This window comes from Artibeus jamaicensis, unplaced genomic scaffold, assembly GCF_021234435.1.
Source record: "Artibeus jamaicensis isolate MK-2021 breed Jamaican fruit bat unplaced genomic scaffold, CSHL_Jam_final scaffold_612, whole genome shotgun sequence".
Taxonomy (NCBI): Eukaryota; Metazoa; Chordata; class Mammalia; order Chiroptera; family Phyllostomidae; genus Artibeus; species Artibeus jamaicensis.
In genome coordinates this window covers 680254-707114 of record NW_026522049.1, presented here as the reverse complement: position 1 = coordinate 707114, position 26861 = coordinate 680254, and the positions used below count along the sequence as shown (strand labels likewise).

Here is a 26861-nt window from a genome sequence, read left to right as displayed (position 1 = left end):
TCAGTCCAAACATTTGCAAAATGTAAACTAATAAGCTTAGATTAATTTTGAAACAAAATTTAACTGTTATTGCCATACAAGACAATAAATACTGTGTTTCCTTGTGGGTACGAGGAAATCGTTGGGATTTTAGACATCAATTTATAGGATGATAATGAAGTTAGAGACATAACGGTTGTAACGGTAAGAGTACCACTATTATACTGAGAATAAACTAATCTCTACAAACATTCATGTTTCTAATTAAAACCTGCTACCTTAAATGTTTTTGGAAAACACAAAAATATAGGTACATTCTAGTAGTTATCAGAGTGCTGATTTCCTCAAAAGTCATGCAGCCACTGGGGACTCTGCTACACAGTTGTGATAGGATGAGAGAAATGGGCAAATAACAGTTTAGTGTTAATGTGAAACAGTCTTGATCTTGCAGACCCCTGAAAGTGTCTTGGGGCTCCCAGAAATGCGCAGACCATATTTTGAGAGTCACTGGCCTAGTACTTTTGGATTATAAACATTGAATAGCATGTGTGGAGATCGTGCATTTGTTATATTCCTATAAGGATATTAATTTTTTTGTTTTAGCAGGCAGTTAAGTTGGCAGAACTGCAAACGCTGACTTCTCTTTTAGTCCTAGCCGTGTGGCTTAGAGGCCAACTTGCACATGTCTGATGCAGGGGTCGGCCAGAGTTTTGAGTAGAGTGTATGCTTCTCCTTCTGGGATTTTTTCCTTCCTTTCCTTCCTTTCCTTTCTCTTCCTAATGTGGCAGCCACAAATGCTGTCTTCTGTGTATTTCCTCAACTAAAAGACTCCTGGTTTCTATCCAAAGTGGCTGCTTTCTGATTGTTTTTTACTCCCCTTGTGGGAAATCTGCAGATGCCTCGGGGAAGAAGTAAAGGTGTGTGGTAGGCTCATCGTGTGCTTCCCTCCGTACAGAATGCTGGCCTCTCGGCGCTGCCCGTCTCGGTTGATCTCCAGTGTACTTCAACAGTTGCTGTCTGTATTTTATTCGGGTTTCACAGCTTTTCTTCACAGGAGGGTTAGTCTGATAGCAATTATTCCATTAGGCCTGTGAGGAGGAGTCCTGAGACCCAGAATTGAACACGTTACTTCATATTGCTCTGATTACTACAGAGTTGGACTATCTTCCTAAATATTTTAATTAATGCTGCTTAATATTGTATTAGGTTCTTGGCAGCCATATCCCACTGTGGGCATGTATGACGTTTGTGCACATCTAAAAGCTCTGTCTTCTCTCCCGCACACTTTATTGTCTGCTGTTAAACCATGTCTCCCTTGTCTGTTGATAACGCAGTGTTTCTTTGTGTTTAAAGCTGCACACAGTGCTTTCATTTATCTTTACCAAACTTGAATCAATGTTCTGTACTGGAAGCCTCTGGTTGGCATTTTGTAATGGTTCTGAGAAGCATCACTGCAAATAGTAAGAAGTTCCCTATTTCTTTAAGTAAGGGGACACATAAAGGCAAATTTTCTTATCCTCACAAAATAATTTTTCTTACCAATTTCTTGAGAAAAACATGTGATATTCAAAAGATTCCACGAATTTAGTTACATTTTTATTTATTTTTTATTCTCACCCAAGGGCCTTTTTTCATCTCTTTTAGAGAGTAAGGGGGTGGGGGGAGAGAGACACCAGTCAGTTGCCTCCCTCACACTCCCTGCCTGAGGATCAAACTGCAACCAAGATATGTGCCCTGACTGGGAATCGAACCCATTTTGGTGTATGGCGTGACGCTCCAACCAAGCCACACTGGCCTAGGCTACTTACATTTTTAATCACATTGAAATATATTTTTATTTTATCATATCATTCTATATGTATCATACGCATATGGAAGATTATTGAACATGTATATATGGAACAATTTTTGGTATGTTTATGGATTCATGCCCCCTATAAGAATTCCAACCCAGTCGTGCTTAGTGTTACAACAAAGACATCATTCCTCTTATATTTTTTAAAAAAGATTTTATTTATTTATTTTGAGAGAAAGGGAAGGGAGGGGGAAAGAGGGGGAGACATAAATGTGTGGTTGCCTCTTGTATACCCCCTACTGGGGGCCTGGCCTGCAACCCAGGCATGTGGCCTGACAGGGAATCGAACCAGTGACTCTTTGGTTCATAGGCTGGCACTCAATCTACTGAGCCACACGAGCCAGGACCATTCCTCTTTAATTTTAATTTTTTTTAAATTAACTTTTAATTTGAAAGTAATTCAAACTTATTAAAAGCTTTCAAAAATTAAAATAATACTCTCTGTGGTTTTGATTTGCACATGGACCTGTTTGTCATCTGTATGTCTTTGGGAAAATGTCTATTTAGATTCTCTGTTCAATTTTTAATGGGGTTATTTGTTTTTTGCTATTAAGTTGTATGAGTTCTTTATATATTTTGGATATTAGCCTCTTATCACCTACATGATTGGCAAATATCTTCTCCCATTCATCAGATCGCATTTCCATTTTGTCGATTGTTTCCTTTGCCGTGCAGAAGCTTTTTAGTTGGATGGAGTCCCACATGTTTGCTTTTGCCTTTGTTGCCTTTGCTTTTGGTGTCAAATCCAGTCATTGCCGCGACTCCCATCACAAGGATTGCTACCTGTGTGTTCGTCTAGAAGTTTTATGGTTTTAAGTCTTAGGTTCAAGTCTAATCCATTTTGAGTTAATTATTGTATACGGTGTCAGATAGTGGTTGAACTTTATTCTTTTGTATGTGATGGTCCAGTTTTCCCAACACCATTGATTGAGGAGACTGCCTTTTACCCCGTTGTATATTGTGGCTTCCTTTGTTGTAAATTTATTGACCATAATGCATGGATTTATTTCTGGACGCTCTTTTTTTATTGTTTTTTTTGGTTCAGTTTTTATGCCAGTGCTATAATGTTTTGATTACTATAATTTTGTAATATTGTTTGAAATTAGGGAGCATTATGCCTCCAACTTTGTTCTTTGTTAAGATTGTTTTGGTTATTTTTGGGTGTTCTGTGGTTCCATACAAATTTTAGGATTGTTCTATTTCTGTGAAAAATGACACTGGAACTTTGATAGGGCCTGCACCAAATCTGTAGATTGCTTATTGCAGTGTGGATATTTAAACTATATTCTTCCAATTCATGAGCACAGAATATCTTCCCATTTATTTGTATATTTAATTTGTTTAGTCAGCATTTTACAGTTTTTACTTATTTGGTTTAATTTATTCCTAGGTATTATTTTTGAAGCAATTGTAAGTTGGATTGTTTTCTTAATTTGTTTTTCTGATAGTTACTAGTGTATAAAAATGCAGCAGATTTCTATATATTGATTTTGTGTCTTACAACTTTGCTGAGTTCATTTATTAGATCTAACCTTTTTTTTATGGGAGTCTTTCAGCTTTTCTATGTATAATAATGTGTCAACTGCAAACAGACACGTTTGCTTCTTTCTCTCCAATTGGTATGCCTCTTGCCCCACCTTTTCATCCTAACTGCTGTGGCGAGGACTTCCGTACTTTGTTGTGTAGAAGCAGTGAGAGTGTGTATCCCTGTCTTGTTCTTGATCTCAGAGGAAAAGCTTTCAGCTTTTTATTGTTGAGTATGATGTCAGCTGTGGGCTTGTCATATGTGGCCTTTGTTATGTTGAGGTAGGTTCTCTCTATAGCCATTTCGTTAACTATATGAGTTCTTTTTTTTTTTTAAATAAATTTATTTATTTTTTTTGAATTAATTATGCTGTTACAGTTGTTCTATTCCCCCCTTCATTCCCCTCCACCCTGCCCCCCCAACCCCACCATTACCCCCCCTTTAGTTTATGTCCATGCGTCTCAAGTCCTTTAGGTTCTATATTTCCCATACTATTCTTGCCCCCCCCATCTATTTTCTATCTACTGTCTATGCTACTTGTTTTCTGTACCTTCTCCCCCCGTCTCCTCCTCCCACTCCCCCTGTTGCTAACCCTCCTTGAGATCTTCATTTCTATGTTTCCACTCCTGATCTAGCTGTCCTTTTAGTTTGCTTTCGTTTTAGGTGTGGTTGTTAATAACTGTGAGTTTGTTGTCCTTTCACTGTTCATGTTTCTTTAACTTCTTTTTCTTAGATAAGTCCCTTTAACATTTCATATAATAAGGGCTTGGTGATGATGAGCTCCTTGAATTTGGTCTTATCTGAGAAGCACCTTATCTGTCCTTCCGTTCTAAATGAAAGTTTTGCTGGGTAGAGCAATCTTGGTTGTAGGTCTTTAGATTTCATGACTTGGAATATTTCTTTCCAGCCCCTTCTTGCCTGTAAGGTCTCTTTTGAGAAATCTGCTGACAGCCTGATGGGGACTCCTTTGTAGGTGATTGTCCCCTTACCTCTTGCTGCTTCCAGGATTCTTTCCTTCATTTTAATTTTGGCTAATGTAATTATGATATGCCTTGGTGTGTTTCTTCTTGAGTCCAACTTTTTTGGTACTCTCTGGGCTTCTTGGATTTCTTGGAAGTCTGTTTCCTTTGCCAGATTGGGGAAATTTTCTTTTATTATTTGTTCAAATAGTTTTTCCATTGTTGGTTGTGTCTTTCCCCCTTCTGGTACCCCTATAATTCGGATATTGGAGCGTTTATAGATGTCCTGGAGGTTCCTAAGCTTCTCCTCATTTTTCTGAATTCTTATATCTTCATTCCTTTCTGATTGATCATTTTTTTCTTCCTTCTGGTTCACTCCATTGATTTGAGTCCCAGTTTTTTTTTCATCTCTATGGTTTTCCTGTGGAATTCCATTCATTTCCCTTAATTTAGCCTTCATATGTTTCTCTAATTTGTGGCTATAGTCCACCAGATCTGTGAGGAAGCTGATGACCAGTGTTTTAAACTGTGCGTCTGAGAGATTTGCTATTTCTTCGTCACTTAGATTTATCTCTGGGGCTTTGAGGTCTTCCTGCGACATTTTTGGTCTGTTCTGGCCCTTTAAGTGGGAGGAGCGGCGCCTTGGATTCCCAGGTCGCTGGGTTGTGACGCTGTATGTGGGGGCGTGGTCAGAGCGGGGGAAATGGCAATGGCGCCGCACCCTCACCCGCGTGCAACCATGCAACCTCAGTCAACTCGCTGCCACTGCCTCCCCACTGACTCCTCCGTAGTTGCTCACCCGGTGGGCCGCTGGGTAGCTCACTAGGTCCAATCCTGGGTTTGGAACCCGTGCGACTGGATTCGCGCGTCTGGATTCCGTGCCCGGGTCGACTCCTTTGTAACTCCTCACCCGACACCGGTTTCGCCCCTTACCGGTCGGGCCGAAGAATTTGTTGTTAGCGGACTTCCGAACAGTTCAGTTTTCCGTGTTCTGGTTGTGTTTTCTGATGCTAATATTTAGTTGTCCCTAAACTTGGTTGTGTGAGGAGGCAGGCACATCCACCTTAAACCTCCATCTTGGCGGAAGTCTAACTGTATGAGTTCTTTATTCTTTTTTTAGTCTTATTGTGGCAAGATTCAACCATTTTAACGCAGATAGCATTTTTTCATCTGTGTTTCCTTTACAATATCAGATAGTCCACAGGGCTTTAAACATGTACTTTAATGGGAGTAAACAGTGAGAAAATATGCTAACCATACATGAGGAATGCAAGTAATTCTTAGCTAATAACCAATGCCATTCAAAAATGATACTCAACTTACTAAAGACTTTACTTACTAAGCGGGGTGACACTTGCTGCTGAGTCGGGGGGTGTGGAAGGGACCTGGTGAAGGGGGCTCATATTCAGATCCCAAGAGGTGGTAGACAGTTTCTCTTCTTGCTTCCTGGGACTCCAGAAATACATGCTGTGAATCATTGTCCAGAGCCTTAGATTAAGCAAGTTTAAAAAATTTCAGATGGCTAGCTTTTGGGTTCTTACTATGTTTGGTTACACAGTGTGAACGTAAGATCCGATGCTGGCAGGAAAGTAGCTGAGGTACAGTTGCTGAGTGGATGGATGGGACAGTCTCTGTGACTCACAAGCACCATAAATGTGCACTCAGGCAAATTCATTATAGGTTTGTTGTTTCTTTTAATTTGATAATGACTTCCGGGTTTAAAAAATACAATTTGTAATATTCAGATAGCAAAAATTCTTCAAGTGAGGAACATTGGATGTATAGATTTGGGGAGAGTTGACATCTTTGCAATATTTAGTCTTCTATCTTTGACCATGGTTTTATTTCTCCATTTATTTAGATGGTCTCATTATTTATTTATAAAGGCATATAGATAAATAGGAATGCAATTGATATTTGTAGATTGCTCTTATTTTTCTGTAGATTCTCTTGGGTGTTATAAATACACAGTCCTGTCTCTGGGAATAATGAAATTTTGTGTAATTTTCTTTTCTTATTGTGTCAGCTATGGCTCCCAGGACATTGTTAAACAGAAATGGTGGTGATAAGCATCCTTATTTTCAAGGAAATCCCTCTGGTGTTACACCACTGGGTATGAACCCTGCTGTCCGGTTTTGGTAGATATTCTTTATCAGATTAAAGAAGTTCCCTACAATAGACTGCGTATAATGGTTACAAAGGATTAACAGTTCGGACTTCGTAGCCAGGTTGCTGGAGTCCAGCTCTTAGTGTTACCACCTGCTCGCTGTGTGATCTTGGACTAATCACTTACCTTCTCTGTATCACAGTTTTCTCAGCCATAAAATGGTGATAATAGTCTCTATTTCATTTGGTAGTTGTAAAGATTTAATGAGTTAATATATGTAAGCCACTTAAAAGGTGCCCAGCTCAGAGTGCTATCATGTTACTATTAAAAATCCTTGTTTGCTAAGAGACTTTTTTCCCCTTTGAAATCATGAACAAATACTGTTGAATTCTTATTTCTTTAACTGATGTCTCATAGTGTCGTTGGATTTTGTTAGCACGTTAGTATTTGTTGGGCCTAATACAGTGACAGATTTAGGTTATGACTAGAATTTATTAGTATGGCTTTTTAAGTCTTGGCTAGTGGTGGTTCCTGGCTTACCTTTTTTTCCAGATCGTGTGTACACATCGTTGGTGACTTCACTTTCCTAACTGTCCAGACATGGAAGCATATTGCAGTTGTTGCAAAATTTGTTACCTGTTGCCAGGGAAATGAAGTTTACATTTAGGTCATCTTCTTTGTGGTAGTAGATTACTTTGTCTACATTTTGGTATTTTACTGACAGATTAGTGGCCCATTAATAATTCTGATAGTAAGTGAATAGTTACTGGATGAAGAAGCAGTTTTGGGAGAATTTACCAACAGAAGAAATTTTGATTCTGAGGTCCTGTTTTGAAAATCCACTCATGTTGCAAAGTCTGTGTGGGAACGAATTTTATGGAGTTATTTGTATACAGTTGGGGCTGAATTTATGGACTGCTTCTGACTTGCTAAAAAGCTACAGATTGACAACCCCTTTCATGCTGCATTATCCAGCTTGGCTTTTAACTGCCAGAGAACTGGGTTCACAAATGGACGCTTTTATTCCTTTGGGTTTGGAATGGAAGCATTAAATTGTACTAAAATATTCATATGTGAGTGCATTTAGCTGAGAGCAATTGATGTTCTGTTCCCAGAGGACTAGGAGAAATGCTGCATGGCCCTGCGGTCCGGTCTGCAGAGCGCCCCACGCACTCCTCTCAGAGGGAGTCGCGCAGCCTGGGTGGCCAGAGCCCTCAGAGCGAAGCTCCTGAAGGCAGAGGGGAGTCGGGGCACTTAGAGGCAGTGGTGTGGATATTTACATTGGTTTTGTAGTAGGAAAAAACTTATTTGCCAAAAATTAATTCTCATTGTGTCTTTTTTGAGTTCTGATTTTATCTTTGATTCATTCCTTAGCTAATTTTTATTAGACTGATTTCTCTAAACATTTTTTCCAGAGGGCTATAACAGCGAAGTTTTTGATACAAATTTTAATTTTATATACAAAATGGTAATGTAAGTAAGTTTTGAAGAGCTTGTTGAATTCTTTTTACATATATAGTAACTTTAAAAGCATTCCACTGGTATGAAATAGATGTGTCTTGTCAATTTAATATAACAGCTGGCATGAAAATCAATAAGAGCAGATCATTTGTGTGGTAACTTGAATAAAACTATTCTAAATTTTTATTCTTATTCTAACTATATTTTAGTTTTCTTCATGTAAAAGCTGGTTTTACTTTCCTGTGAGTAGCTTCAGCCGTGAGCACACACATGCACGTCAGAGAACATAAAACGCTGAACGGGGACGAAGTGTTTGTTCAGTGGGTCACTGATCACTTAGCACATGCAGTTCATCCCTCTGCTCACCTAGGGCCTAAGGCACCAGTACTAACGTCTTATACTAAAGAACACTTTACTTAGCTTAGATTCTTACAGCTTTAGAACGTGCTTCAAGGAATCTTGACCTTCACAACTCTGATTGGCTTTTTTTCTTTTTAATTAATTTTTTTAGAACAGTCTTAGATTTACAGAAAACTATTGCAGTTCATACAGATTTCACACAGGTCCTGTGAACTGTGGATTTGATACACTGTAGTGTCTGGTTTCCCTATGGCTGTTATGGTTGATGTTGAACATTCTATGAACTATTTATTTTTGGTAACTGTCAAAACCACAAAGTTCTAGAATTCAGTTTTTTGAAGATGAAGAGTTGTGTGAAGGTTTCTGACAGGCTGGTAACTCTAATGACTTTTTATTGTGAAATCTAACAAAACTTGCCATTTAACCATTTAAGTGTACAGGTTAGTGGCATTAGTAACACTCATAGTGCTGTGCAACCGTAGCCACTACCAGTACCCATGGCCCACGTTTGTCGTCACCCCAAACTGACACTCGTCCCCGTGGTGCACCGGAGCCCTCCCTCCGCCTAAGCCCCTGGTCGTCCCTGACCTGTTGTGCGTGTCTGTGAGTTTGCTCGTGTTAGGTTTTCGTAAAGGAGGAGTCATACGACATTTGTCCTTTCGCAACTGTCTTAATTCACTTAGCATGTTTTTTTATTTCATCCGTGTGTTAGCATGCATACAAGAAGGAATGAGAACTTCATTCCTTCTTATGGATGAAAAATGTCCCAATAATATTCCATAAACACTTTGTTTACTAATTCGTCTGTTGGTGGACGCTTGAGTTGTTTGGTTGTCATCTTTAACCACTGTCAGTAATGCTGCTGTGGATGCTCTCACACAAATATCTGTTTAAGTCCGTTTTCACCTCTTTAGGCCCCACACCTAGGTGTGGGGTTGCTGGGTCAAATGGTCACGTTATGTTTAGGTCTTTGAGGAACCTCCAAACTGTGGTTGCTTTGTAGCTTTCATGAGCTCTTGGCACAGAAGTTACCACAGTAATTTTAGACGAAACATCAGGAATGTGTGTGCTTGATTATGATATTTTTGTTACACAATTACACGCTTATGATTTTGTAATAAACGGGGCATTCTTTGTGCTGGATGGACCCTGCATCTCATCACTGGGCTTGCAGTGAAAAAGACATTTATGTGGCTTCTGGGGGGACAAGCGATCCAGCAGAAAGAATATGAAGAAAGTCATTTCTAAGAATGAATTTAGGATTTCAAAAAATGTTTGACTGAATTCAAGTTTCACATTCTGTGCCCAATGAGCACCAAGTCTGGGAATGTCCATCCCTGTGAGGACCCCCAGAGGCTGAATGAGGACTGCTGCTTTTCCCTCAAAAATGACTTTCCTGCCTTTGCTTCTACATCCTTCCCGCTACTAGTCACTTGGAACCAGATACTGACTTCACTGAAAGGCAGGTCAGAGTTTTTATGTGACACTGTTAGCTGGTTTTCAATACACGTACGTGAGTTAAAACAAACATCAACAACAGCCAACAGTTTCCAGGTCCTGCCCCTTCTGAGTCAGTCTCCTTTGGGAGCCTTGTAGCTGGTGTGTGAGGGGCGGCAGCTGACATCAGTGGTCAGGAGAGAAGTACATCGGCAGGGCATGACTCGTGTCCTCCTTCAGCACAGGGAACCCAGAGCTAATATACCAACTGATCCTTCTAGTGATCCAGGACAAAAAGGCAGTGGCAGCTAAAATTGGGAATACTTTTCATATATAAACTTAAGTTAGCTGTTTATCTCATCTCAACTGCTTTTAGAAATATTTCTCTAGATAAATATGTATACTGGACTTAATGGACTAGTGATTTCTGTTAAAGCATATTACCAGTACTGTCACAATGTTGAAAAAGTACTGAATTTAAAATCAGTCCTGGCTGGTGTAGCTCAGTGGATTGAGCGCCAGCAAGACTTCAGTTAAGAAGCCTGTCTTCTGGCAGCCAAACCACAGAAAATTGAACTACACAGAAGTCTGACAACAACGAACCCTTCAGCCAAACCGGTAAGAGGGGCAGAGCCAGCAGCAGAGCAGGGTCGCACAGGGGCCCGCTATCCAGGCAAGTTGGCAGCCGTGGGCAGATCCCAGGCATGGAGAAGTGGGCGGACCCACTGAGGGCTGATCACAGCCACACATTTGAGCACAGATAAACTGGTGAAGGAGCTAGCAGTGGTGAGACGGACCATGCAGGCCTCAGCAGTGGAAATTGGCAGAGAGAACCGCCATTGTCCCTCTCTGACCCCGCCCCCACATACAGCATCACAAACCAGAGACCTGGGTGGCCCTGCCCTGGTGAACCACTAAGGCTCCGCTCCTCATATGTAACAGGCACGAACAGATCAAAACATGGCTCAAGAACAACTCAGAGCCCCAGAGCCGATAAATCTAAGCGATGAAGAAATAGCTAAACTTTCAGATGCACAGTTCAAAACACTGGTGATCAGGATGCTCACAGAACTGTTTGATTTTAGTCACAAATTAGAGGAACATGTGGAAGTTAAACTAATTGAAATGAAGGGAAATATACAGGAAACCAACAGTAATAGAAAGGAAACTGGGACTCAAATCAAAGGAGTGGACCAGAAGGAGGAAAATAAATGACTAAACAGAAAAGGATGAAGAAACAAGAATTCAAAAAAATGAGGAGAGGCTTAGGAACCTTCAGGACATCTTTAAACGTTCTAACAACCGAATTATAGGGGTACCAGAAGGGGAAGAGGAACAGCCACCAGTGGAAAACTTATTTGCACAAATAATAAAGGAGAACTTCCACAATCTGGCAAAGGAAATAGACTTCCAGGAAATCCAGGAAGCTCAGAGAGTCCCAAAGAAGTTGGACCCAAGAAGGAACACACCAAGGCACATCATAATTACATTAGCCAAGATTCAAATGAAGGAGAGAATCCTAGAAGCAGCAAGAGATAAGGGGACAGTCACCTACAAAGGACTTCCCATCAGACTGTCAGCTGATTTCTCAAAAGAGACCTTATAGGCAAGAAGGGGCTGGAAAGAAGTATTTCCAAGTCATGAAATCCAAAGACCTACATCCAAGATTGCTCTACCCAGCAAAGCTTTCATTTAGAATGGAAGGGCAGATAAAGTGCTTCTCAGATAAGATCAAATTCAAGGAGTTCATCATCACCAAGCCCTTATTATATGAAATGTTAAAGGGACTTACCTAAGAAAAAGAAGAGAAAAAGATGAACAGTGAAAGAACAGCAAACTCACAGTTACTAAGAACCACACCTAAAACAAAAACAAACTAAGAGGACAGCTAGATCAGGAGCAAAACCATAGAAATGAAGATCACATGGAGGGTTAGCAACAGGGGAGTGGGAGGAGGAGAAGGGGGGAGAAGGTACAGAAAATAAGTAGCGTAGATGGTAAGTAGAAAATAGACGGGGAAGGGCAAGAATAGTAGGGGAAATATAGAACCTAAAGAACTTGAGACACGTGGACATAAACTAAAGGGGGGAATGGTGGGGAAGGGGTGTGCAGGGTGGAGGGGAAAGAAGGGGGGAAATAGAACAACTGTAATGGCATAATTAATAAAATATATTTTTAAAAAATGGCACTGGGTGCCATTGGGTGTATATAACCTTGGACAACTCACCAAGCCTGCCTGAACCTGTGCTTGTCTACAGAATAGGAATAATTTCTACCCTGTGAGTTACTGTCATAATTGATACCGTGTGTATAAAGCACAGCATGATGACTGTCAGAGCTGAGACAGCTCATGTAACTGTGATGACAAGTGTGCCACCTGAATCCAGATGAGCCCTGAGCTCTCCTGAATGGGAGCACTGTCCGATGGAGGGGACATGGGTTAACCCCTCCGTTCACGCGCACACAGTTTCTCCATGTCGCCGCCTGAGAACAGAGCCGCAGGTTGCTCTGCTTTGCATTTTGTGGCCTCTTCCAAAAAGAAAGGAGACTTAAACACATTTTGGCAAACATTAGAAATAGTTTGGCCTTTTAAATGAGCAGCAGGATGAAATATAGCAATATTAATGTGTGGGAGGCTTGCAGTAATTAGAAAATATAGTTAGGTTAATCTACTCCTGAAAAAGACATTTATTTGCTGTGATAAATTCCATGTAACTCCTAACTTGGCATTTGTCGTGTGTGTGTGTGTGTGCATGTGTGTTGTGTTTTAGCTGGAACAGTTTCTGTTGAAGGTTGAGCCTCCGTCGTCTTTGCAGGATGGATGGTTGGGAGAGGGCTTGCCGTTTAGTGAAGCCGTCGTCCGGGCTGGGATAGTGACAGGGTATTGTTTTGGGGAGCGTGCTGTTGCATCTCTGAACTTGAGTTAGAACTGTCTGCATGATGTCTTTTTAAATTACCTTCAAAGAAATGTAGTTTCCATATTTCTTCCCCAGCTCTGTCTAGAAAGGGCATTTCTGGGTAGAAAAGAAATTATAAACCTGATTTTTAAAGAGATGAAGCAATATTGGCTTGGCTTTTCTTCTCTGAAAGCTCCAGATTTATCCATTCCACTCAATTTCATGTTTCACATAAACAAAAAACTAAATGTTTAAATCTTTCTACTTTGTTTAAAGTAAAGCAGATCTGAAGTTTCTGCAGGCAGAATACTGTTCCAATTCCAGAAAAAAGTCAGCATGTGAGTTTATATCATGAACTTAAGTAATTTAAATCTCTTATATTTTTATATGCCCAATTTGATAGGTCTTGATAGCTATATCTGAGATATGTATCCCTGTACGAAGATTTTGTTAAAATTTTGCAAAGAAATTCACCCCAGTCCTGACTGATGTGGCTCAGTAGGTTGGGCATTGTCCTGCAAAGGAGAAGATCACTGGTTCACTTCCCAGTCAGGGAACATGCCTGGTGTGGGGGTTCAGTCCCTGGTCAGGGTGCGTTCGAGAGGCAACCAATCTGTGTTTCTTACATCGATGTTTCTCTCCCTCTCTTCTTTCCTGACTTCCCTTCTCTCTAAAAATATATAAAAATTTTAAAAATTCACCCCAAATTCAGCCAGACTAGGAAGTTGGGCAGAAATTCTGACTTTATAATTCAGTAAATGCAATCAAGGAACTAACAGCTATCAACAGAGTTTTTCTAATACATTATCCAAGAGAACTGTGTCAAGTTAATAACAACTTTCTCTGTGGTAGTAATAGTGTAGTAACCTCCTTCAGACTACCCAGTTCCACTTCAGGCTACTGGAATTTGCACGATGGCTGTCTTATTGTACCTGTTAGTTCAAAGAGTTAGTGAGCACAAACTAATGATAATAACATTAATAGCACATATTTTGAACTCTTCACATGCGTGGTGGTATTTAATAATCACAGCATCCTGTTCGCGGCTACAGTGCGCCTCCACTTAACATGTGACTCACATCCCATCTCGGGAGAGTCAAGTAACTCTCCCAAGAACGCAGATGCTAAGTGTTAAGAGTCAGGGTCTGAAGCCATCTCTCTCAGATCTTACTGATTTAGTTATATTAGTGATTGAATATGTGGCTTCTTATACTCGCTCATTTTCTGCTTTCTTAAGTTGAGATCTTAGCTCATTAATTTTCTAAGGGTCACTTCAGGTGCATCCCACATTTTCGGTTACACAGTAGCCCCCCTCTGTCCGCAGCGGTCATGTTCCAAGATCCCCAGTGGGTGCCTGAAGCCATGGATATTACCAAACTATATACAGGGTGGGGCAAAAAGGTTTACACTTGTATAGAAAATGTTAAAATAATAAATAATAATAGAGGAATAAACTGTTTTTGTGTACTTACAACTGTAAACCTGCTTTTGCCCCACCCCGAATGCTCTTTTTTTCCCCTGCACATCCATATGGTAAAGTTTAAAAATTAGGCACAGTAAGAGATTAATGAATGAATCACTTTATTCACTTGGACTGTGTGGTATTAGGATAGGAATTAAGTTAGCTTGTAAAGGTAACTCTACAAGGGGGAGTTATGAATACTGAGTAAATGCAACTGAAAGACTTAAATGTTCCAGCCTGTCATGGCCTTGCGCTTCTCAGTGGCAGGGGCTGAGTAAGAGACCACGCTCTGTCACACTCAGTTGTTTCCTGTATTGTTTAACGGGTTTTTATAATCTTACGTTAACTTGTGTGGTTAGACGGTGAGCATGAGCAGTTGCCCTTGTAGTGCCTGTGAGACACAGTGATGGAGTTGACACCCCTTCTCAGCTCCTTCCTGTTACAGCAGACTTAGACCATCACAGAACTCGCACCTCAGGGGACTCGGGCTGCCCTGCACTCCTGCTAGTCCGTGCAGCTTTGTGTGAATTAGGAAAAAATTTCCCATTCTCAAGTTACTTTACTGCCATCTGTTGAGAAATTATTGTAATAAAAATGCAGCTCTACAGTGACTGATGATAAATGAGGCTGCCCTCCAGAGTTGTTCGGTGTGTACCCTGCTCCGCTCCACGGGGCAGCTCCAGACCACCCAGTGGGCTGGGAGGAGCAGTATTGGAGCAGACTTCAACTTGAGTGGCACAGCGGTGTCTGGGGAAACTGGATTCTAAGCTAAGGATGGAAGATTCTAACCTATGAAGTGGGGATTCTTACAATCCCGGTTTTTCAGATGAGCACGTGGAATCCCGTAGGTTAAAGAACTGACCCACGGTTGCTTGTCTGTAAGGTGGCTGGGCTGGGGTTTAAACCGAGGCAGAGAGATTCCAGAGCCTGGGTTCTTAACCACAGTCACAAGTTCCTCTGTGAAGCCCCACTGAACGTGGCAGCTCCGTCTCAGCTGTTGTCTAGTATTTATACCTCTGCACTTTGACCTGTGAGTGAGTCTGGCCACGGTCTTTTTCAAGTTTTGACAAAGGAAGAGGGATGTGTGCCTTTTTCTGCTGGTCCTGGTTTGTAAGGAAGTGCTATCTCTTCTTTTTATTTCAGAATAACCTTGTGTCCTCTTGCTGCCCCGGGGCTTGGCTTCTTCCCCCCAGTCCCCATTCTTGAATTGCAGAATGACCAGCCCACACTTCGCTAAGGCTGCCGGGTTCTGTCTCACCAGGACGGCCCCTCCTCCTCTTTGTGCCTGTTCCTTCTTTAATCCCACCACTTTCTGAACCCTAATTTTGGTTCTCCCCTCCAACACGCCACTCATATTCTTTCTAGATCATCTTACACACTATCTGAGTTAGAAGGAAAGTACCTCGGGGCAGGGATTGCCTTATTGTATTGTTTATCATTGTCTAGAGTGCTCCATAAATTAGCATCTGGTGGGTTTTGTACATATTCATTATTATTGAAATACCAAAGTGCTCTCTGAGCCATGAGGAAGCCTCCTTCAATATTAGTCTAATTGCCTGTACATGTTCTTTAAAAACGAAGAAAGCCTCCCTTCCTGTCAGAGCTCTCAGATCTCAGAAAGCAGCCACAGCCCAGGACTCGTGCTTGGTTACTTTTTTAATGCTTTTCTGTTTACTCAGAAATGCGTGTTTGCAAGGCGTGAGTCAGGTCCTGTTGGTCACGTGCACCTGTCGGCACTGTTTGTGCTGGTGGTCAGAAAGCAGAAAGGCAGGACTGGCCCCAGCCTTGGCTTGTTTGGGCCCAGAATCTGTTCTTTCCTCAGTGACATTTATGGTTGTAAGTCAATGAACAGTATTCACTTCTCAGGGGGCTTAAAGTGAATTTCATTTATATTATATTTATGTAGATGTTTACTGCCAGAATGAGTCAACAATTTTATTAGCATTTTATGATGCAGATGGAGAGGCTTTTAAGACTTGTTGAATTTTAATGCGGATGATTGTGTCCCTATGACACAATCGTCACAATCGTTACAGAACGGTGATCTTTCCAATGCTGACTTTGAGAGTACACTTAAAAGAGTGGTTAGTGAGACGGTTTCTCATGTTAAAAATCTCTACACAAAAACTTGTTGGCCTGTTATCCTGAATATGAGGTTTCATAAGTATATTTTGATTAACGGTTTAAGGAATGTCCTTTTATGAAAGAAATGTTACTCAGAACAAACTGAAATGGTATTAAACTGATGTGTTGAAGTTACCTGCAAATCTTCAGTACAAAATAGTGGTACTTTTTCGAAGAAAATAAGCCCCTTTGTCACTCACTTGAATGTGCACGTCTGATATCGCCGTGTAATGACAGCTCCTGGTTGCATCGCTTGGCCGTGAGTTTGAGAAGTACTCGGAGCAGGAACTGCTCTCCTCACCGCACCACACCGCAGGCACCTCCCAACCCTAAGGCCAGACGGCCCCTGCTTTCCTTCAGGCTTTCTATGGTCACCATGGAGCAAGTTGAAAGAGCAAACAAGCGCAGCTAGTTTCTAGATGATAAACACACTGGTGACTAGGTTGTTTCCTTTTCCAGGGCACGCAGTGGTATCCTGCTGCTCTGGAAGCAGTTGGGCCCTCTGTGCATTTAGAGATAAGGCCCAGGGGTAGCCCATCAAGTGCAGGATAGAGTTACAGGTCTGAGGCTCTGGGTGCCTGTTCTCGTGGTTCCCAGCCCTGGCTGCACTTTACAGTGTCCCGGGAGCCTTTGGACAAAGCTCTGGTGCTGGGGCTGTGCCCCAGCTTATAGCTGGGGGAACCGAGAGGGGAAGGACTCACATACAGCCCCACACACTTGTGTGTGATGAAAATCATAGCATTAGGTGGCAGTGACTGATCTCAGTGGAAATGCTCTTTGATTCTGGACCGAGCGGTGGTTAGATTATGAGCAGTGCAGAAAATGGGGTGGGCCACCTGGCACTGTCACTGACTTTGAGGGTCTGCTGCAGGGTAAGACTGAGCGTGACGGAGCCACCTTCAGCGCCTTCCGTGCTCTTCGTATTGGAGAGAAACTTTGTTGTTGTTGTGATGGTTTGGTTACATGGTAGGTGCACCTCCTGCCCAAGCCAGGATGCAGTAGGTTCAGTGTATGCGTCTGGTAGACAGAATGGAACAGCTAAGCTCTTATTTTTTTGATATTAGATCTTTAATTATTCTTTTGATCTATCTTTTTTAACTTAAATTTTATTTTTCAGTTACAGTTTACATTCAGTATTATTTTGTATTAGTTTCAGGCATACAGTGTAGTGGTTAGATAGTCATAATACTATCAGCATTTATTAAATTTGTTCTCCATGATAGTGAGTTTTTTTAAAATTGTTTTTCAATTACAGTTTATATTCAGTATTAGTCTGTATTATTTTCAGGTGTACAGCATAATGGTTACACAGTTCCATAGTTTGCAAAATGTTCTCCCTTATATTTCTAGTACCCAGTGATGATAGTGAATTTTAATTTTCAAATGTGGGTACTGTAAAATTCTTAGATAAGCATGTCCTGGCTGGGTGTGGCTCAGTGGAGCGAGCACCGGCCTGGGAACCGAAATGTCTCCAGTTCAGTTCCCCGTTAGGGCACACGCCTGGGTTGTGGCCAGGTCCTCATTTAGAGGTGAGTGAGAAGCAGCCAGTCAGTGTTTCTCTCACACATTGATGTCTCTCTTCCTCTCTTCCTCCCTCCCTTTTACCCTCTCTGAAAATAAATAAAATCTTTAAAAATTTTTAGAGAAGCAGACGGAGAACAGCATTCAGTTTTCATTTCTTTTGTAATAATTGGGGGCAGGGGAATCAAAGGGGTGCATCAGCATTTACTTAGAAACTGTAGCGTGGGAGCCCTTTTATTGGGTGTTGGAAATGCAGGGGCTGAACCTGTGCCTTCAAGAAGTTTGTTCTTTCCTAGGGGACTTTGTGTACATGTACGTGCAAATATGAGAAGGCAAACAACTAAGTCAAAATAATTTTAATATGTGTGTGCATCTGTGTGTTTAAATGTTACTCCACAGTGTGTGTATACTGTGAATAAATAGGTAGAGAATGACAAGTAGCACAGACAAAAAGTGCTCCCTCAGAGGAAATTGTGAGATTAAGTGAAACAGTGGGTGCGAAATGCTCAGCACAGTGGTTGACGCATACTGAAGGCTCAGTAACTCTCACTGTCCACGTGCACTGTTCCACCACTGCTGCAGGAATTCAGAGGGAAAAGGTGGCTGTGGCTTGGGGAGGTGAGGGAAAGAGAGCGTGATTTAAGTAATCCTTACTGCATCTATTTTATTTTTATGTCTTTTGCCGAAGACTTGAATTGCTAATAGCAAATACTTGGGAAGGTATTATATAACAAATACGTATTAATGACATGGTCTCTTGTTTCAGGAACTTTACATTGCTGTGGGAATATCTGGAGCCATCCAACATTTAGCTGGGATGAAAGACAGCAAGGTAACTACACAACATTAGTGATGCTAAGAGGAGAAACTCTTGTGTACAGTTTTGGGTTTCACTGCATGTTTCCTAGTGTGTGAGGTTGACCCACTCACTGAGATCTAGGAACTGAAAGCTTGTGTCCGGTTCGCGGTCTGCAGCCGTAGCCCTGGTGGGAGAGGCCTGCCCCCGGCTCCCAGCTCCAGTGCTGATCCTGCAGGGCGAGGCCTGTTTGCACGGCCCTTCTTGGTCTGCCCAGGGCAGGTACCGAGGTCTCTCTTCATTCTGACCATCTGTGGTTGGAAAACCGTGGGGTGAAAACTCATCTGACTGACGAGTGTGTGATGTTCTCATCCCTCATTCTGTGTCTGCTTCACCCTGGTTCCCTAAGAGTCTCCTCTGTCACAAAGGCCCCTCTTTTGGGTTTTACTAAAACATGATTGACACATTTTGGGTTGGAGTGTTGTAATACCTCAGTAATTTTAAAATATGCAGTGCACAGAGGAAACAGGTTGACTTTAACTTGCTACTTGAACTGTATCTGGAAGTCCTATGTAATGACTCTGTGAACATAAATTTCAGGATATGACACATTAATTCATGCATAATAATGAACAGTTTGAATTATGAACTTAGTCTTTCATGAAATCAGAGATGGTCTTGACACTCCTGCATTTATCTGATAAGATGGAAGTTGGATATAGAAGGTAATAAAACTTTTAACAGGTTTAATTTCTACCTTGAAAAAAATGCATGCTCTACCTCCTGGTAACCTCTAAATGAATTGCCTCAAAATCAGTCAGATTTGACATTTGGGTGGCAGGTTTCCTCACCGAGTTCTGAAAATGCGGTGCCAGTGAGGAAAATGTTATTGCTGCGTTAAGGGAAAAACCCTCCAACACCAGCAACCTTAAAAATATTTTTAGCTGGGCCAATTGAGACATAGCCAGAATTCTGCTTCTCAAAAATGAAATATTCTGCCCACCAAGATGACCCTGGTGAAAATTCTCATTCCATGCCAACAGCGCTGGACTGGGGGGAGAGGTGGACTAGATAGACAGGACACCTCAGAGCGAAAAGGGAGGAACTGGGCAAGGAGACGGTGCTGGGGAACGATCCCTAAGAATAACCTTAGGCCAAGAGTGTAGCTGCCTCCACAGCCATCAGATGTGTAGTCAGCACGCGCTTGCGCCACACGCTGTGATGCTTGAGAAGACGGGCCCATCGTCGCGTCTGCAGTGGGAGAGACTCTAGTGCAGGGCTTTGGAGTGACTGGTTTAAATCAGATAGTTGCATCATAAATCTGATGGCTCCCATTTTAATTAGCACTGTAGTGCAGTTGGAAGGATATAAGATGTGATCATCGAATGAGCCTCTGTGATACCCGTGAGCTGTGTGCACACTGACATGGTTGGATACGGTCTGAGCTTTAAAAGCTCTGTAAGGAGGAAGAGGATGAATTTGTGAGGACAAATGAGAGCTCTAGGGGTGGCAAGCAAGATTCTATCGTAGTTATTTACAATTGATAATTTGGGAATATTCTTTTAGTAATCTGAAAAACTGTAACCAAAGCTTTTTTTCTTACATACTTCAGTGGTTCCTTGCCCACAGTTATGTGCTGTTTCTTTAAAAGTAACTTTCACACAGTAGGATGAAAAAGCTTTCAGGTGATCAAACTGTCATATTTTCCAGGAAAATCATTACCCATCATTAATTAAAGAAATTTCTGCTAGTAGCTGTGAAACGAGCTACATTATGCCCAGAAGAGAAATACCTCCATGCAAATGCCCGTGACTTAAAATGTGTGTCCTTGTGGCTTGGGATTGGAGGCTCAGTTGGAAACCACTGTTTATCGTCTCTGACCGCACATCTCCCGGTGTGTGCGGCGTCTTCCTCTGGTGGGGGCTTCCCTGGCCTGGCCTGTGCTCTAGTCTCGGGTGTTCTGGAAGATTATGCCCATCACTGTGAGGGGCTTGTCGGGGGACCTGTAGTGGAATTACATATGTTGCGTGACCTATATTTTAAGTCAGGCTGTATCAAAATACTTTTAAAATGTGTTCTAGCCGTTTTCATGAGACAGAGTAATGGGCAGGTAGAAACTTATTTTTGGTTCTCAAGATTTGAATTACTATATCTATAAAATTTAAACTCTAATTTTACTTTAATTGTGATGATGTCAGAAGCCATCTGTGAGGAACACATCTGTGTGGTTACTTTGTAATTTCCTCACATCTGCTCTTGTTTTTGAACTTCTGAGTTTGGTGGGGAGAAAAGGAGACAACTGAAAATGAAGGGGCCAGAAAAAGCACAATAGCCCTTTAACTGTCTGCAGATAACTTTAGCCAGAGGGTGAGGGGCCTTGCACCAGTGGGGAGGGGCGGCAGCACTGGCCATCCTCCTCTCTGTGCTTCTGTGATCTGAGGCAGCGGTCAGTGATCAAAGCACAGATCCCCTGTATCTGGAGGACAGGCCTGTCTTTGCCAGCTTTGGTGCCTGCACACTGTGTGCACAGTGGTCTGCTGCCAGGCCAGGGAGCGGGAGCAGGACCGGTTGCTGCCCTGCGAGCTGCAGGCCTCCCCCTGCAAGGTGCAGGCCTTCAGTAGGCTCCAGGGTTCCCGGATGGGCACCTGAGATGGGTTGTGCCGAGGCCGCTGTTGTGCAGGAGGAGCCAGGTTCCCGATGACTCCCACAGTCCTCTTTTCTGAGTTGTTACGTAATTTAAAGTTAAACATTTGTTTGTCAGTCAAAAACAGCTTTATAAAAGCAATGATTTAAAACATTTTTATGACTGTGACGGGCCCATGGTGGGAGTGGGAGATCATTTAATTTATGTTCCAACACAGAAAGTTCTAAATTTATAGTATTAGCACAAAATGAATCAAGTGAATCTAATTTGGTAGACATTTTTGGAGACTATACATTTGTTAGTAGGACAGTTAAAGTAGAACTGTCAGTTTATGTGGTATATCTTCCTGGGCAAACTCTTTGTTTTTATTTCACAGACAATTGTGGCAATTAACAAAGATCCAGAAGCTCCAATTTTTCAAGTGGCAGATTATGGAATAGTTGCAGATTTATTCAAGGTAAGCTGTTATCTAGCTTGTCATCTGAGAACCTCTCGGTCAGGGAAGAAGCTGTTTCAGGGAGATACTGTGTCTGTCTGTCTATGTATGTATTAATTCATATATGTACACAATTTTGAACTACTTGAAGTGAAATTGTCCCAATAAATACATGATGTTTATATAGAGCATTATAACTTTCCATTTAAGGAGTCTGTGTCATCTTTAAAATATCCATAAAGCTCTTGGCACATCATGTACTGAGTTAGTATACAGTGTGAAGTGATTCAACTAACCCTAACCTAGAATCATATTTGACAGATACTGTAAAGAAATTTACATCAAATCCCCTCTCTTGGAGATTTGCCAGTGATGCTTTAGCTTTTCAGGGGAGGAATGGGCACTCAGGTCCAGCCTGTCTGACCCAGCAGATACGCTGTGCTGGTCATGCTGGTGAATTAAAGCCTTCCTGACGTGACAGCTGTAGGGGAGAACACTTACTTCCCACTACTCTCATATTCCACTTTTCGTAATGTTTTTCCTCCTCTGCTGCTCTCTTTGTTTGCCCTGCTCTGTAAAAGAAATTACTTCATTGGTATTGATGAGCACCCAGTACTCATTTGGCCACATTGAAAGGTCACAGTTTGTGTGTTCTTAGACTTTAGGTGACCTTCCCCAGGACACAGTCCTGGAAAAAGCTGGCCTTGGTGCTCGGCCTGGTGCTTTCTGCATGTACCCAGGCCCAGCAGACAGAGCCACAAGCTCTAGGTTGCTGATAGCTCCAAACAGGTTTCCCAGGGCCCATCACAGGCAGTGTCTGACTTAGCTCTGCATCAGAGGCTTGGCAGGTCTACCTAATGTATAAAAAACAAGCACAAAGAAGCAGCCAAAATGGAAGACAAACGGGCCCCAAATGAAAGAACAAATGAATCTTTCAGAGAAGAACTAAATGAAATAGAGGCAAACAATTTGTCAGATACAGAATTTAGACATAGAAAATGCTGGACAAGATGGAGGTGTAGGTAGACACACTTTGGTGCAACCATAAGAAGGACCACAAGTAACTTAAAAACAAAAAGCAACCAGAAATGCCCAGAACTGTATAGACATCTGACAACCAATGATTGAAAGAACCTATATTCATCCACACAGGTAAGAGGGGTGGAGACGGGGATTCCAGGCAGAGAGGATGCATGCAGTGTGGCAGCCATGGCTGGTGGAGTGGACAGCCACATTCACGTGTGGTATATTGAAATCAACGGGACACGTTGCGAGTGAGTGATCCCAGCCCCAGGCCAGACTGCACAGCCCAGGGTTCCAGCGCCAGGAAAATAAAGCCTCATAACTTCTGGCTGTAAACCCAGTGGGGGTTGGAGAGATGGAAGGAGCTGCTGGTTTCTCACGAGAGCTCAGAAAGCATGCAAACCCTCCCACTCTGGGAACCACAACCAGAGCGGCAACTGGAGGAGTGCCAGTCGCATACAGGAAGTGGGTGAAGTGACCGGAAAAGGGGTGAATGCCAGCCCATCCCCCAGAAGTCAGCCAGCAGTGGCACTGACCCCTCTTCAACCCCTACCCCACACATGGAGCCACAAAGCAACGAAGCAGGTTGCCCCACTTTGGTGAATACCCAAGGCTCCCTCCCATAGAACTTAACAGGTGTGCTGAGATAGGAAATCAAAGAGTCTCTGCCTAGTACACAGGCACAGGAAGGCTGCCAAATGAGGAGATGAAGAAATATGGCCCAAATGAAAGAACAGGCAGAACCCCAGAAAAAGAATTAGGCAATAAAGGATAGCCAGCTTATTAGATGCAGAGTTCAAAACACTGGTGGTAGGGATGCTCACAGAAATGGTCGAGTCTGATCACAAAATACAGGGAAAAGTGAAGTAAAGAAAAATATACAGGGAAGCAACAGTGAAGTGAAAGAAACCAGGACCCAAATCAATGATTTGGAGCAGAATGAAGAAATGAGAATTCAAAAAAATGAGAGGCTTAGGAACCTCTGGGACAACTTCCAACATCTGAACCATAAGGTGCTGGGAGGAGAAGAGGAAGAGCAAGAAATTGAAAACTTACTTCCCCAATCTGGCAAAAGAAATAGACTTCTAGGAATTCCAGGAAGCTCAGAGTACCAAAGAAGTTGAACCCAATGAAGCACACACCAAGGCACATCATTACCCAAGGTTAAAGATAAGAATCTTAAAAGTATCAAGAGAAAATGAGAGTTATCTACGAAGGAGTTCCCATAAGACTATCAGCTGATTTCTCAAATCTACAGGCAAGAAGGGGCTGGAAAAAGGTATTCTAAGTCATGAAAGACAAGGACTTACATCCAAGACGGCTCTATCCAGCAAAGCTATCATTCAGAATGAAAAGGCAGATAAAGTGCTTCCCAGGTAAGGTCAAGTTTAAAGGAGTTCATCATTACCAAGCCCTTATTATATGAAATGTTAAAGGGACTTGTTAGGAAAAAGAAGATTGAAACTATGAACAGTACAATGACCACAAACTCACAACTATCAACAACTGAACCTAAAAGAAAACAAAAACAAACTAAGCAAACAACTAGAACAAGAACAATCACAGAAATGGAGATCACATGGAGGGTTATCAGTGAGTGGGTGGGGAGAATGAGGGAAAAGATACAGGGAATAAGAAACATAAATGGTAGGTAGAAAATAGACAGGGGGAGGTTAAGAATAGTTAGTATAGGAGATGGAGAAGCCAAAGAACTTACATGTATGACCCGTGGACATGAACTGGTGGGAGTGGGGGGCAGGTACAGGGAGGGTGGAGGGGAATAAAAGGGAAAAAAAGGGACAACTGTAATAGCATAATCAATAAAATAGAATTTTCTAAAAGAACCTATAAAAAAGATCAGTCAGAAATAAAGAATGCAATATCTGAAATAAATAACACGCTGGAAGGAATAAATAGTAGGTAAGATGAAGCAGAGGTACGAATCAGTGATGTGGAAGAAATGGTAGGAAAAAGACACCCAGCAGAGCAGCAAAAAGAAAAAAAAAAAGAACCTAGAAAACATGAGGGGAGCTTAAGAAACCTTTGGAACAACGTGAAGTGTAACAACATCTATACTGTGGGAATGCCAGAAGAAAGTGAGCAAGGGATCAAGAACATATTTGAAGAAATAATGACTGAAAACTTGCCAAATCTGATGAAGGAAAAAGACACACAAGTCCAGGAAGTGCAGAGTCCCAAGCAAGACAGACCCAAACAGGCCCACACCAAGGCACATCATAATTCAAATGTCAGATTGTAAAGAGAAGGTGAGAATCTCAAATGCTGCAAGAGAAAAGCAGTTAGTTATGTACAAGGAAGGTCCCATTAGACTGTCATCTGATTTCTGAACAGAAACATTTATGAAATATGCAGTGTTTTTTTACTCACGCAGTTGTGAAACCATTACCACTGCCTAATTCCAGTGCATTTTCACCACAAAGAGAAGACACCCCCTGTGTTTACCAGTCACTCCCTATTCCATACTCTGCCCAGCCCCTGGCACCAACTAATCTACTTTGTATCTCTATAGATTTGCCCATCTTGGACATTTCACATAAATAGACTCGTGATATATGGGTTTTTCTTTTTGTCTGGCTTCTTAGCACAGTGTCTTAGCACAGTGTGTTCAAGGTTCCTCCGTGTTTGTAGCGGGTATCAGCTCTCTGATTACCGAATAATAAATATCCAGTTTCTGGATATGCCACATTTTGTTTACCCATTCTTCTTGTTTCCACTTCTTGGAATACAACCAGAATGGCTATGAATAATGCTAGTATGCGTATTTGTGTGTAAGGTTTTGTGAAGACATGTGTTCATCTTGTTTGTGTATATATCTAGGTGTGGAATTGCTGGGTTACTTGATAACTCTGTTTAATCTTTTGAAGAACTGCTAGACTGTTTTCCAAAGTGGCTGCCCTATTTTACATTCCCACCAGAAATGTATGGGGGCCCTAATTTTCCATATACTCGCTAACACTTGTTATTGTCCGTCTCTTTTTGTTATAGCCATCCCCGTGGGTGTGAAGTGGTATTTCAATGTGGTTGTGATTTGCATTTTCCTGATGGCCAGTTGTGTTGAGCATCTTTTCATGTATTTATTCTTGTTGCCTTTTTTGAGAGAGAGAGAGAGACATCAATTTTATTGTTCTGCTTATTGATGCATTCATTGGTTGATTCTTATACATGCCTTATCCAGGGTTCAAACCCTCAACCTTGACATATTAGGACGATGCTCTAACCATATGAGCTACTGGCCATGGCTATGCGCTTATTGCCATTAGTGTATAGTCTTTGAAGAAATGTTTATTTGGTTCTTTGCCCATTTTTATTTTTACCCATTTTTAAGGTGAATTGTTTGTCTTGTTAAATTGTAGGAGTTCATATATTCTGGATATTAAACCCTTATCACATACAGTAATACCTCGGTACTTGGTTTCAGAAATTGTCAAACCCTGTACTCATCGCATTTTGACAAGGAAAAGATGTTTTAGCACTCAGTGCTTGCTCACCACCCAGTGCCACTGTCTCAGAATAAAACAGAGATCGGCGCGTCAGCCTCATGGTAGCTCACAAACAGGCACTCCTCGGTTTCGGTGCTTGTCACAAGTTCCAGAACCAATTAGTGATGAGTACTGAGGTACCACTGTATGTGATTTTCAAATATTTTCTCCCATTTTGTAGGTTATCTCACTTTCTTGATCATGTCCTTTGGTGCACAACAGTTTAAAATTTTGATGAAGTTCAGTTTATGTTTTTTCTCTTGTTTGTTTTTGGTGTCATATTTAAGAATCCATTGCCAAATTCCAAGGACCTAAAGATTTACTCCCATGGTTTCTTCTAAGACTTTGATGGTTTTTGCTTTTATAGTTAGGTCATTTTGAATTAATTTTTGTATATGGTGTGAGGTGAGGGTCCAGCATTATTCTTTGGCACACAGATACTCGGGTATCCCAGCCCCGTCTCTGTTGAAGACACTGTTCTGTTCCCACTGATTGGACGTAGTGTACCGCCTGCCTCAGCTGTCATCCTCCCCAGCACAGACTCCTACTGAGTCACTTAGATCCCCCCACTGTGACTGGAGCCTGCAGTGTTTCTCTCTCTCTCTGTATGTATGTATGTGTGTGTGTGTGTGTGTGTGTATACTATATATACATACATATATACACACACACACACACACTCTCCCCTTCAGGATCCTTGTTAATGTTCTGATTTTTCCTAGTCCACACTAATCTCTCTTCCCACAAAACTCCTGAATTTGGAGTATTTAGTGTC

At 41.8% G+C, this 26861-nt stretch overlaps 1 protein-coding gene across 1 annotated transcript in view; it reads left to right on the top strand.

Moving 5' to 3' along the window:
* ETFA (electron transfer flavoprotein subunit alpha) overlaps positions 1–26861 on the top strand; it is a 54451-nt gene that overhangs the window by 25682 nt on the left and 1908 nt on the right. Inside the window, exons 10-11 of the mRNA XM_037155914.2 lie at positions 18454–18519; positions 21504–21584. Coding sequence (XP_037011809.1) covers positions 18454–18519; positions 21504–21584 — 147 coding nt within the window. The remainder of the gene's footprint in view (positions 1–18453; positions 18520–21503; positions 21585–26861) is intronic.